This window comes from Glossina fuscipes, unplaced genomic scaffold (assembly GCF_014805625.2).
Source record: "Glossina fuscipes isolate IAEA_lab_2018 unplaced genomic scaffold, Yale_Gfus_2 222, whole genome shotgun sequence".
Taxonomy (NCBI): domain Eukaryota; kingdom Metazoa; phylum Arthropoda; class Insecta; order Diptera; family Glossinidae; genus Glossina; species Glossina fuscipes.
In genome coordinates this window covers 269,815-282,708 of record NW_023998565.1, presented here as the reverse complement: position 1 = coordinate 282,708, position 12,894 = coordinate 269,815, and the positions used below count along the sequence as shown (strand labels likewise).

Genomic DNA, 12,894 nt, shown 5'->3' with positions numbered 1-12,894 from the left:
ACGTCATCACCACTAAAGTAACTCAAGGTAATGTGCCTGGCAGATGAATATGAGTAACGTCCGAATAGCACGCTAACTATGATGAAGTAATCAATGGAAAAGTCAAAGTAGACGTACATTCACTTCAAAAATAACCTTTCCTGAGAGACCTGTAATTATATCAGATCCCCTATTTAGTTGGCAAAAAAAAAAATACTGATATGAACTTTCTCTTTCTCCCTCTTACCCTCTCTACAGCAGTCTAGTACGGCAAAGAGCATTAAAACTTTCTGTTAAAGGTAGGTTTGCTGGTGAATTTCCTGGAAAACAAATTGCAGAAACGTGTAATACTCGGCTTAAAGAATTTTAACCGAAACTGAAATTTAGGCAAATTGTTGCGTGTTAAAAAACTTGCTCAATTTTTACTCGAAGTGGAAAGATTACATATATGTACAAATACCTAGGTATCTTAAACTAAGTAAATTCAGAAAAGCCACATATGTCATATCCTTTCCACGTATATGCAAAAAAAATTGTCAAAACGTGGTGCGTTTCGGCTTGATTGCCTTAAACACCGTTTGCTTTAGTTTATGTGCTTGACAAAAAAAAAAAGAAAAAAGAATTTAACCAAGCAGAACAATAAAAATGATTATGTTGTGACAAATAGATTAATTGTGCATTCGAATTTTATATTTTATATACTGAAGGAACGTGGGAAATTTTTAATTATAAATCCAAATTTTCTATTTACGACCTTGCTGCAATATTCGAGTATATATTACCGATCTCATCTAAAATAAGTAAGAACATTAAAGTCGGTCAAGGCCGACCGCTAAAAATACCCTACATTACATTGTACAACACAATTCTTATTTGTGTATGAAACTACTATTAAGGGTCAATTTTCATCACATATTAAAATTTAGACTTTTCTGCTCTACAAAGGATCAATTTTCGTGAAAATGGTTTTTAGGAGAGGATCCAAAAAATAGGCCAATATAAGACTCTCTGCTTATCTCTGTTTGTGATGTGAAACAAGCTGTCGGGTTTGAACTTGCCTATATTAAAACAACGATGCCGATTAAGTATATTGCTAAATCTTTAGTGATTTTTCACTTAAATTCTGTTTCTGTTTTCTCAAATCTCAATACCAAACCTTCGCGAAATCTAAACAAATCTGACACTGCAAGCTTTTAGTTTTCGATATATGAGGGGCTTCAAAAAATGCCCCAACTATTCCGAAGTTTTCACACCAATTTAGAATGATTAAATTCCACTACTTAGTCACTTTTGCTGAGAAATTTTGAAAATGGGCATTTTTTTTTTATACATCGACTTTTCAGAATATGGCGCTATATGGGGAGTGGTCGAAAAAGGGGTCTGATTTGAACTATTTTGAATAGCGTTCGTCGTTGCACCAAAACATAGTGTACCAAATCTCATTAAAATATATCAAAAATTTGCTTCCTGTATATTGAACACAAAAATACCTAAACGGACATCAGGCGGATGGACGGGCAGACAAGCTTAGATCAATTCAGTAAGTGATTCAAAATCGATCGCTATACTAAAAGGTTGGCCAATTTAAGTCATTCTTTGGATTGCAAACTTAATATATCCTGTACCACAAGTTGTGTAAGATATAAAAACGTATAGTGAGTAACGGAAAATTCCAGAAGAAAATATACTGCAGGTAACGTAATGGAAAATTTCGTTTTTGTACCCTACATCACTTGTGATACAGGATATGTTAACTTATTGCGGATGGTGAAATTTGATACAATGATGTGCTCTGACCCAAAGACGAACGCTATTGAAAATAGCTTAAATTGGTCCACTTTTTTGATTACTCCCCACATAACACCGTATTTTGAAAAGTCGTAATATGGGAAAACTTTGGATCGCTTTCATCTAAAGCAAACTGAATTTCATATAAAAAAAGGTCTAATTCTCATTGCTTTGTGATCAAATTTAGATCATAATAGTAATTTAAGATAAAAAAAGTAAATTGTACCAAATGAGGACCATCTCGGACAACTTTTTGGACTCTATCCTATGTAAGGCTAACGAAAAAATGTTGCGAAATTTTACTTTACGTAAATTGACCTTGTAAAAGAAATTTGATATAAAAATTAACTGTACAAAATTTGGACCACGTACACCTATTTTTGTTTCCTACGATCTTTACGAAATCCTTCGGTTTTTTCGCGCAGGAAAGGCTAAGTTTTACCATGTTATGATGAAAATTGACTTGTGATAGTAATTTGACACAAAATTTAACTGTATCAAGTTCGGATGAAGTAGGTTTATTTTTTCGACATCATCGCGTAGAAGTGTGTTATGAAATATTAATACATTCCAAACGATATAGTTTTTAATATCTTATGATGAAAATCGGCCCGTAGTAGCATAAAAATGAACCGTAGAAAATTTGGATCATATTTATCCTGTCGGAGTCCCTGCGAAAGGTAAACCCTTTAATGGCGGCAAAGGCCAATTTGTAGTTTTTTATGACAAAAGCAACTGGAAAATAATAAAATCCTTAACACTTAAAATAAGTTTGTAATACTGACCGTCCTGCTTCGAATAAGTTTTCCCCTTTTACCTATTTTTACTTTTGAACACATGTCACGGATGCCTGCGGGTAATGGTGGTAATTGATCAACAGCACAGTGGAAGCCTTATGGCGGAACCAGTCAGTTGATCAATTTGTGAGTCCTGACTGCTTGGGTGCGGCCCTTCGGGGAGTACTCGTGGTGGTTGTGGTTGGCGAGTTCCTAGCTAAAATGGAACAATTGAGTGCAGCTAGGCGGCGAGGCCTAGGTGGGGTTTATTGTTCCATACACAATAAACTGTTCTGGACTCTGGTGCTGTTTAGGCCCCTACTCTGTGGGGATTGTCTAACTCGCCAGGGGGCGTAGTACGCTTAAAAGTGGCTTGGGCCACCGTGGGGTTAAGCCTTTCAGGCAGGAACCCACGTTAAACCCTTGCCACAAATTTCTGACCGTCCTGGCGGAAGCAGTCAGTTGATCAATTTGTAAGTCCTGACTGCTTGGGTGCGGCCCTTCGGGGAGCACTCGTGGTGGTTGTGGTTGGCGAGTTCCTAGCTAAAATGGAACAATTGAGTGCAGCTAGGCCTCGCCATTGACCAGAGTGGGGTTTATTGTTCCATACACAATAAACTGTTCTGGACTCTGGTGCTGTTTAGGCCCCTACTCTGTGGGGATTGTCTAACTCGCCAGGGGGCGTAGTACGCTTAAAAGTGGCTTGGGCCACCGTGGGGTTAAGCCTTTCAGGCAGGAACCCACGTTAAACCCTTGCCACAAATTCTGACCGTTCTCTAATATACGAAACATGCTTTACTTAAAAGTAAAATATAATTTTTCGTCTACTATTACGAAAATGAATGACTCTAAATTACGAAATGAGTGACTCTATTAGGAAAGGTGCTGTAGGATATGTTATGGTCGGCATTGTTGCTGTACTGCTCTTAATTGTTTTATTCTTAGCTTAAAAGAAAACGGAATTAAATGTCTCCCAGCACACGTTGAAAAGTCCCCTAATTTCGCATCGTTGCCATAGGCTTGTGCCACGATGCCATCTTCTAAATAAACACTGCATGCATCTGAGACATATCTTTCTTTCTCACAGTCAAATTCTTCTGCAAAACAGTGAATAAACTGCTTTCTGATATCTTTAGACCGCCAACTATCTTCTTCGACTATCGAGAATTTCAATATCCCTTTGATATTTCCTAGAATAACCACGTTTTTGGGCATCCGCTGCCTTTAATATCATCAACGTTGGTTTGAACTCATTCTACACCAGGGATGGGTTTGCGGTTCTAGTTTGCGTTATCGAGCTACCATACGCTGCGGAGCGCAGAAACGATACTATTGCTTGTTGGGTTGACAGTACTCGATTATTTTCGTATCGAGTACAGCTTCCCATTCATTGCAATTACAACCGAATATTTAGAACATCAACGCGTAACAAAATGTATAGCAAAATAATGCAAGGAAGAGAAACAAAAGTAACTAAGCAAACAAACGAGATATAATATTTTATAAAAAAAAAATTACGAAAAAATGTGTTTAACGAAAACGGAAAGCAAAGTCTAATAAATTGATTTAAATATATAACCCTTTGCTTAAATTTTTGTTAATAACCAGCTTGATATTTATAATTTCCTTATTAAATTTGCCTTATATAGCCCAAACAAAATCAGAATATTACATTTCCAGAATACTTGAAATAATTTCTGGTAATTAATTCTCTATTTCCACTTTTCATCGTTTACACAACATTTTCCGCTAATTCCCTTTTTCAAATTTTATGGCAACGACAGATGAAACCGCCCAAAAAAATAATGATTTGGTTTTATTATTTTTGCCAACGTTTGGAATTTCTGAGATAAATTACTTTTTCTATCAAATGTGTATCTTTCTAAAGACGAAAAGAAAGTTTTATAAAGGTCGTGCCAGCCTAACCACGCTGTACCGATCAACAACAAGTGGTAATCGGGGGTACCATGTTTGCGGAGTACGCTACGTGTTGCAGAACTTCCGATTCGGGCTATAACAGTGTATTGTGGACAACTCTTGCAACAAGTGGCCAAAAAATGGCATTTTCAGTCAATTCGTTCCGCTACTTTTAAACCGTTGAACACATAATCGACAATTGGGATACGATCGAGCAGCATCACCATAAGAGTCTAAACGTGTTTAGTAGGCTGCGGGAGCAGATTTCTTCAAATAAACAACAGAAGTAATGAATTTGGATGAAGGAGAATATTGAGCGCTACACGAGTAGTGTCGGCGTACTTCGAATAAATTAATATTAAATGGAAGACTGTTGTTCTGTTTAGAGGAAGGTCAAAACCATCGAATTCAAACATTATGTACATTCGTATTTTCCATTTCTTCATTATTTTTACCTACAGAAGAAGAAGATATCGAGTGAATACTAATACGCTATCTGGTTAGGAGTTGATTGATACTGAAAACTATCAACTTAAAATGCAATTTCCCTATCGTATTAACTTGATAACGAAAATCGTAAATCGAGCTCACCAAACTACCAATTGTCTTCGGCGGAGAAAATTTAATAATATTTTTTGTTATTATCTTAATACAGCTTTCTTTTGGTTACTTGTCCGGTCAGGTCCTACTGATTTTAAATTTGCCTTTTACAATTACTTTAAAAACCTGCTAAATAAACGTAAAATAACCGGCGATAGCCTTATATGATAATATTTGCGAAGTAATGCGGTTTGTTAACTATGTTATATTCCGGGCATGTTACGTTATAGCAGCAAATCCAATGTATCATGGTCACGCAATGAGTCTAGAAGATTATATACGCATATTTATATATAAATGATAGAATATGTAGTGAATAAACTTGAAACGATCACTGGCTTACCTTTTATAGTGATCCATAATGCAATGTGTAGGAAGGACAGTTCTTTATAAAATGAGGTTATCTTTTTGCTTAATGTTAGTTATTCTTGTGAACTGAAAAAATTATAAAAAGAAATAAAGATTTTAAAAGAAATGGAAAATTAAATTTAAGAAAAAAAAGAAAAATTAAATAACTATAATTTGCCCTAGTTGAAAACAATGATTCAAAAGAAATAAGCAAGGGACGCGAACGTATCAGCCTTGTATCTTTGGCAATCCCATAAATTTTGTCGTAATGCAATAAATAATTAACACGTCAAATTTATTGCAAGATACATTGTGGCAATGTAAAAATGGATAAACGAGTTTGCAGAAACATGGATGTAGTTTTGTACTCGTCCTGGTTCCAACTCATTCTTTAATTAGTTTATATGCGACATAGACAAATCGCGCGTATTAAGCATAGTTGCCTTGATAAACTTTAAATAGCCCGATATTGAGATAAAGTGGTAGATATCATTTCGGTTTCTGCAAACAAAAGTTGTTTTTTGATCGGAAATGAGAAAATAAATGCAAATAAGAGTAATACATAATTTACAAGAGAACAATTTTATTAAAAAATCGTCCTCAAAAATAACAACTACAAAAGTGTACATTTGGTTAACTTACACAGCAAACTGAAACTAAATCTAAATAAATGTAAGAAGCTTTCTTTCTTCAAGAAGGAGGTCGTTCAGTACTCAATATTTCATTGATTCGCACAAATTGGAAGACGTCGATTCGTTCACAGATTTAGGCGTTCTATTTGATTATAGGTTACGCTTCAATTTGCATATTGAGCTCTCGTTAAGCAAAGCTAGATCCGCGCTTGGTTTTATAAAGACGTGGTCCAAAGAGCTTGATGATCCTCATATTACGAAAAGGCTTTACATGTGTACGGCTTTACATGTGTACTTGAGTATGCTTCTGTTGTGTGGTCTCCTTCATATTGGTGCTACGTAGACTCAATTGAATCTGTTCAAAAGCAATTCTTGTTGTTTGCCCTTAAGAATTTGGTTTGGGATCCGTTTGTCTCTCTTCCACCCTATGACAATAGGTTGCTTCTGTTATCCTTACCATCACTGGAGAAACGTAAATTTGTTCTTGGGGGTTCTTGGGGTTTCCTTCTTAATCAAATTAGTAAATGTGGGTGTGGCTCTATGCTAGTTGTGTACATGCTTTTTTTCTTTTTTTTTTCCTTCTTATTTGTTTTATTGCACTTATACTAAATTTTAATGTTAAGTTTTAAAATTAATTAATTTAAGATTTACTTTAAGAGTCAATTGAACTCGACTGCCATTTTGTTTTAGTTGAGTTTCTTGTATATGTGGAATATATAAATATATAAATAAATCTGAAATTGGAGAAAAATTTTTGAATTTTGAATTGTTATTACGCTGTATACTGTTGGAGATCTTCGCAAATACATGTAGAAATTTATCATATTTTGTGTTCGACCGCTTAACAATTCAATAAAACAATATAAAAATAGCCACATCAAATAAATTATAATTTATTTGGTTTCTAACGCATAAACAAGTGAACATTGAGGAAACATAATTAATAGTGTCTTGTTGGATCTTTGTAGGCCTCGCACAACTAATCAAAACAGCTCTAGTTTTACCAGGCAAGCAAGACCATTCTTTGTATCTGAAATGTAGCAAATTCTATGGACTTGATACGGACTACATCTTGGATGAACACAATTCAACCCCCATATGAACAAATGTGTTTTGATGTGATTTAAGAACGTTTAGTTCCGATGCGTTATTCTGTTAGTTTGATAGTAAAGGTGAATGCTTACAGAAATATTGTATGTTTGTCTGCGTTCAAGATTTTTGAATTTTAACCAGAAACATTCACATGTCACTGCTCAGAGGTATTGTATGCCATATTTGAAAATAGTTAAATAAGTTGTGGCCACAATAATATAACGAGAAATGTTTATTAATGATTACTAAATTACATAGATAAACGATTTATGTAAACGGCAAGGTACTTTTATTATATATAAAAGCTTATAGGTACATACACATATAACATACATATATAAGCTGAAATTTTAACTTAAAATTCAATATCCCTTTCTCTAGCCGATTTATTATCTTTATTATGTTTATTATTATTATATTAAATATTAGATAAAATGTACAAGAATAAAATGAAGTAAAAAGTTTTATTATTTTAAGAGAGGAAGGTAGGTTTAGGTCTTCGGATCCAACTTCGGGGTCTCCCAATAACTTTCTTTGGCCGGAGGGAAACCAACAGGCGGAGTGGGTAATGAAAGTCCCTAGAAGCAGAATTCCCGCTCCGTCCACGTATTCGGTAAGGGATAAGTACGCGCAATTTCTTTGGTGTAACCGCCCTAGAAGGGTCCGTCTGTAAAAATATAGAACCCGTCATGCACCTCACAGACTAGCTAGCTCAGCTATGGCACGTACGCATAACTCACAGACGTTCATTCCTCTTCCAGTGGCACTGTAAGGTTGGCCAAAACTTTCGGTAGATAACAACTGTAACTAATTAAGAAGGAAGCATCAAGAATAAATCTAACACAAGAAACCTATTATCATAAAGAGGCAGAGAGAGAAGCGGTTCCCAACAAAAAAGCAACATCTGCTTTTGAACGGATTGGACCACCTCTCAATATAACCTAGCGCGGACATAGCTTTACTTAAAGAGAACTTAATGTGAAGATTAAAATATAATCTTTCGTTGAATAGAACCCCTAAATCAACGCTTTCCAATTTGTGTGAATCAATGAAATACTTAGTATTGAATGACTTCCTCTTTGAGAAAAAAAACTTCTTTAACGAGCACAATATAATCAAATCATTTAAGTCAATTTGAAGTTGATACGATTGCGATCCCAAGGACAAGGAAGAAAACAGTTTAACATTCGTCAGCGTACAAATAATTTATGAAAGACATTCTACTTGGCTGTTACCTTTGTAGTTCTCAACATGATGTCTATTTCCACATTTGTGAAGCGGAATAAGGAATCCACTCTTCCAACACAAAGGAAAAACAACTGATTTCAAGAACTAATTAAAAATCTTTGAAACAACACCACGTAGCTCGTCGGAGCATAGTTTGGGATCCCATGAGGCCCAAGCGCACAAGTATATTTTAGAGACCTCGAAGTACCTAAAACGACGTTTTCTGAAATGACCAAATTAGAAGTCGAAACTAGGTTAGTTATCCGAAACGGGTACTTAATATTTAAATCGCAATAAGCAGTTGAGAATTTTCGTCTGAAGTATTTAGCGAGCAGATTTGAAATTTCAATATCATCAAAGAACTTAAAGTCATTGAAAGAAACATGCGAGGGATATATACAGATTTTTTTTTGGAGTTGAAGTAGAATAGGCGAATGAGCCGTAAGCAGAACCACTTCTCATAAATTTCTTAAAAAGGGTGTTTTCCCTATTTTCATAATATTTAATTCTGTTATTAAACCATGGCGGGCACTTGCTTCGAGGTAGAGGTAAACTACCTCGGAACGAATGCAGAAATAGCCAGGTTTAATATATTATGGAACGAAGAGAGTAAAGTTTCAATATTCCCACCAAAAGAAAACGGGCACAATGGGCGAAATATGAGATTTAAACACTAACATAGTTTTTATTTTATTTATATGTTTTATTAAAATCATAATGTTTATTTGAAGAAATTACATTTGGCACGCTAGAATAGTTCAACGGACCATCATGCCTGCAAAGGAAGGAAATACATATCGCTGGATTATGCGGATTCTTAGGTAAACTAAAAGGCGGACAACGCTTTACAACTGTCTCCGGGAAATTGGTAAAGCAAAGATGTAGCAGTCTGCATTACAATGAGGAGTACGGGTGAATTGAAGTAAATTACGATCGAATACATCATTGAAAAACACAAAAGCTCTATCGGATGTTAAAGTGAGGACTACACAGCCAGAATTATTACCAAGTGGCAAAATGAAGTTTCCCAACGCTACAACCATATCGGTAGGTTTAGATTTGCGGCCACATCACAAACAGCAGCATGTTTCTCATAAGAGATATCCGCATTTAATGGAATGTAGGAGCAAGTTACATGTAGCTGTTTAGTCCAATTTTTGCCCGAATGGCAATAAATTCAACGTTAGGAGCAGGAGAAAATTCAAATGAATAGGACGGAACTGCAGCGGATATGGCAATTAAAACACCGTCATCACTGCGATCCAAACGATCCTTCTTCACAACTTCGAAAGAATTATGAAAAAGTTCCGGCGAATGTAAATTAGACTTTAACCAGGTTTTCGTGAAAGCCGAACAATAAAATTCTGTGCTCATTGAATTTAGGAAAGTAGAGCGAATTTTTGAGTTTTCGCTCATAACATTTGATAAATGAAAGTTATTGGGCCTGAAGATACATTTGGATTTTTTAGGGTGGGGGAACTACCAAATTAGTATCAGGGGCCTATCCCGAAAAATGAATTCATTAATTACAAATCCAACTGGCCACGAGGATTAGTTAGCAAAACTTCCATGTTTTCAATCGGAACTAATGCCTTAGAAGACAAGAGAGCTCTATGTTGCGATGAACAAATTTAAATTTAAAGGTATAAAAATAAGTGAATCTTGAAAAAATCCTTATCTAAAAATCTTTATCAAAAAAATGTTTATGAATGAATATTAGAGAGTGTATAAACACAAGTATAAATAAAAAAGTCGAGTTCAGTGCAGTCGCGCTTTAGTTCACTGAAGAGATTTACACTTAAGTTAATTAAATGAATATTTAATCTTACGAAGTTTTTATATACTACTACACTATATGTTATTTATGTTATATTATGTTATATTATGTTATATTATGTTTTTATTATTATTTAACGATTGGAAGGAAACGCATTCAGTTAAGCAATCCATAGCATGCAGAATCAACGTTTTTCAGGAAACTCATTTTGATCTTATCCTTTCAAGCTTATTTATGAATGGCTTATGAGGATTAAGTACAATTGCAAATTTTAACACCTTCCGTTCTGACTGTTAGTATAGAATTTCCCCAATGAGCTTGAGTTCCTTAATGAATCCGTCATTTTATTGGATTCTAAGTTGAGAATATCATCGGCTGCATAAACATACCTCTTTTGTGATCTATGAAACTAAAGAATCCAATGGTCGCTATGTCATCAAGCACCGGTTTACATTAATTCACAAACCCATATTGACATTATACGGTAATTGCCTGGTTACCAAATAATAAGTATTTTATCGATTTATTCGAATTGGTGGGGAAGCACTCTGGTTTGGGTTACTTACATTTTCACAAACGAAAAAATATCTGTGATCATATTAAACTATATCATCAGCGTTTTCGCTGAGAATAGTACGCGGTTTAATCAATGCTCGTGCTCAATTGAAAATATTAAATATAACTTATCCAGACTTCAGCAAATATTTACCAACACCGTTTAAAAGATTGTTCCGAAAATGATCGACTTCAATTTACGAACACGGACGTAATTACCAAAAAAGTTTCCTTATTAATTTGGGTATATATCTATTTTCTATGGAATGCACGCGTGAAGAGACTGGAAAGCATTAGATGTTAATTTGGGTCTCTGTCGCCATATTCCGAAATATTTTGCGAAATTTGACAAATTGATGCGTTTTGGGCCAACGACAAACTCTATTGGAACTGGGTCGAATCAGAGCATCTTCGCAGCCATTCCCCCTATAACACTTTATCTTGAAAATGCCATTATACGAAAACAAATTTTTTTAATATATTCACTGTTTTTAATAGAAATCGCTGAGCATCAGTATTTCACTAGAAACGCAATTGACTGAAATCACCTAAGCAGCCGTACGAAAGGATGGCCGCGTCCTACCTGCCGCCGACGGATAGATACACAAGCAGCAAAAGCTGACAAAACGTGGAACGAGCTGAAAACAGTTGCTGATTTAATAATACTGGAATGTTTGGACCAAATATCAGCTTCTCTCCCAGTTATAGGTCAAATTGATCCATTTTAACAGAAGTAGATCTATGCTCTATTGGCTTCTCGAGAACTAGATCAGGTAAAACAAACAACAGGCTCCATTACTTTTTTTGTCCAAAGCAAGTCAAAAATTGCGTGCCAAACTGCCTGCGTTCCAAATCTCGTGTTGACCAAAACACAAAATTAACATATTATGTATCCACACATCTCCAGATGTACAAAAAACAATATTTTGCTTTCTTTATGAAAATAAAGACAGGAAACAATAGTGTAAATTTGCCTCAGAACAGAGCTCCGATTTATTTAAGGCAAATATGCCAGTTTCAATCATTTTCATTGAAGACGTCTGCGGGAATCGGACACGCGCAAGATGCAAATACAGTCGTACTTTCAGAGCTAGAAAATTCGCGATTTTTTTATTAACATGTTGAAGGAAATCGGAACATTTGTTAAGTGTGAATAAATAAGTTGAGCTTTTTTTGCAGTGACCGTTTAGTGAATCTACGCAGTAGTTATAGGAATTTTCAGGTTAGTGTATGATAACCAAACTGTTAGATGCAAAACTGTAAAAGAAAGTGATTTGGTCTTACATATATAAGCAGATATCTCAAAAGCAGTTCACCTTCCAGATGTTAACTAAAGGTCTCATTTATGGCAGTAAAAAGAAGAACGTAGTTGCGCAACCGAAAATTACCGATCAACGCAACTGGACTTTAGGACCAAGTTAACACATCAATTTTTATAGACATTACTGTAGACGTTTCCAAGAGGGGCACTTTTAAATTTCACAATCACTTTTAAACTGTCAATATATGACCATAGTTGCCTTGACATTTAACAATGGAGTTTTCAGATACGTTCACTCTACATTCGCTGATTCGCGTTCGGATTCGAAAATAACCAAATCGGCCGCATCAGTCTCCGAAAACTAAAAAAAGAAGTGTGGCAGCTTGGAGAGGCTTATTTGGCGGGCGGTGTAATTGTGTGCACGTTTTTTAAAAATGGTGTTGATTCCACTCTTAAAGTGCCGTCTTGAACGATATTAGCTAATTTTTATAGTTGAAAATTAATCCTGCAAATATGGACAAGATTAATTTTTATAGAACACAGCCATACAGCTGGAGAAATTTTGTATCTTTTGCTTGATTTTGCGTGGTTGTTGGTTGATTTACAATGATACTCTTTTTCAAAAAACTTCATATTTTACAAACAGCTTTACTAACAAAGTACATTGATGAATATTTCGTTATTTTTCAGTCTAATTTAATCACGTTTGAAAATTAGTTAAGACTGATTACGTAGTGAACGCTGTTTTGTTCGGATGTGTGTCATATGAAACTACTAGTTCTATTTATATGCAACATGTGCGTTTCCATGTATAAAGATATAAGGTTCTTATTTAAATTGTTGTGTATATAGGGAGATAGAAGTGTTTTTTCAGGTGTTTTCTTCATAACTTTTCTCTCATTCCGTAGATCTTTAAACAAAAGAAAAAGATACATACAACCA

General features: G+C 35.0%; 1 protein-coding gene across 1 annotated transcript in view; it reads right to left on the bottom strand.

Moving 5' to 3' along the window:
- Window positions 1-12,894, bottom strand: part of LOC119642386 (G1/S-specific cyclin-E) — a 29,815-nt gene that overhangs the window by 11,416 nt on the left and 5,505 nt on the right. The window contains exon 2 of the mRNA XM_038041535.1: window positions 5,404-5,495. Within this exon, the coding sequence (XP_037897463.1) occupies window positions 5,404-5,420 (17 nt within the window). The 5' untranslated portion in view covers window positions 5,421-5,495. The remainder of the gene's footprint in view (window positions 1-5,403; window positions 5,496-12,894) is intronic.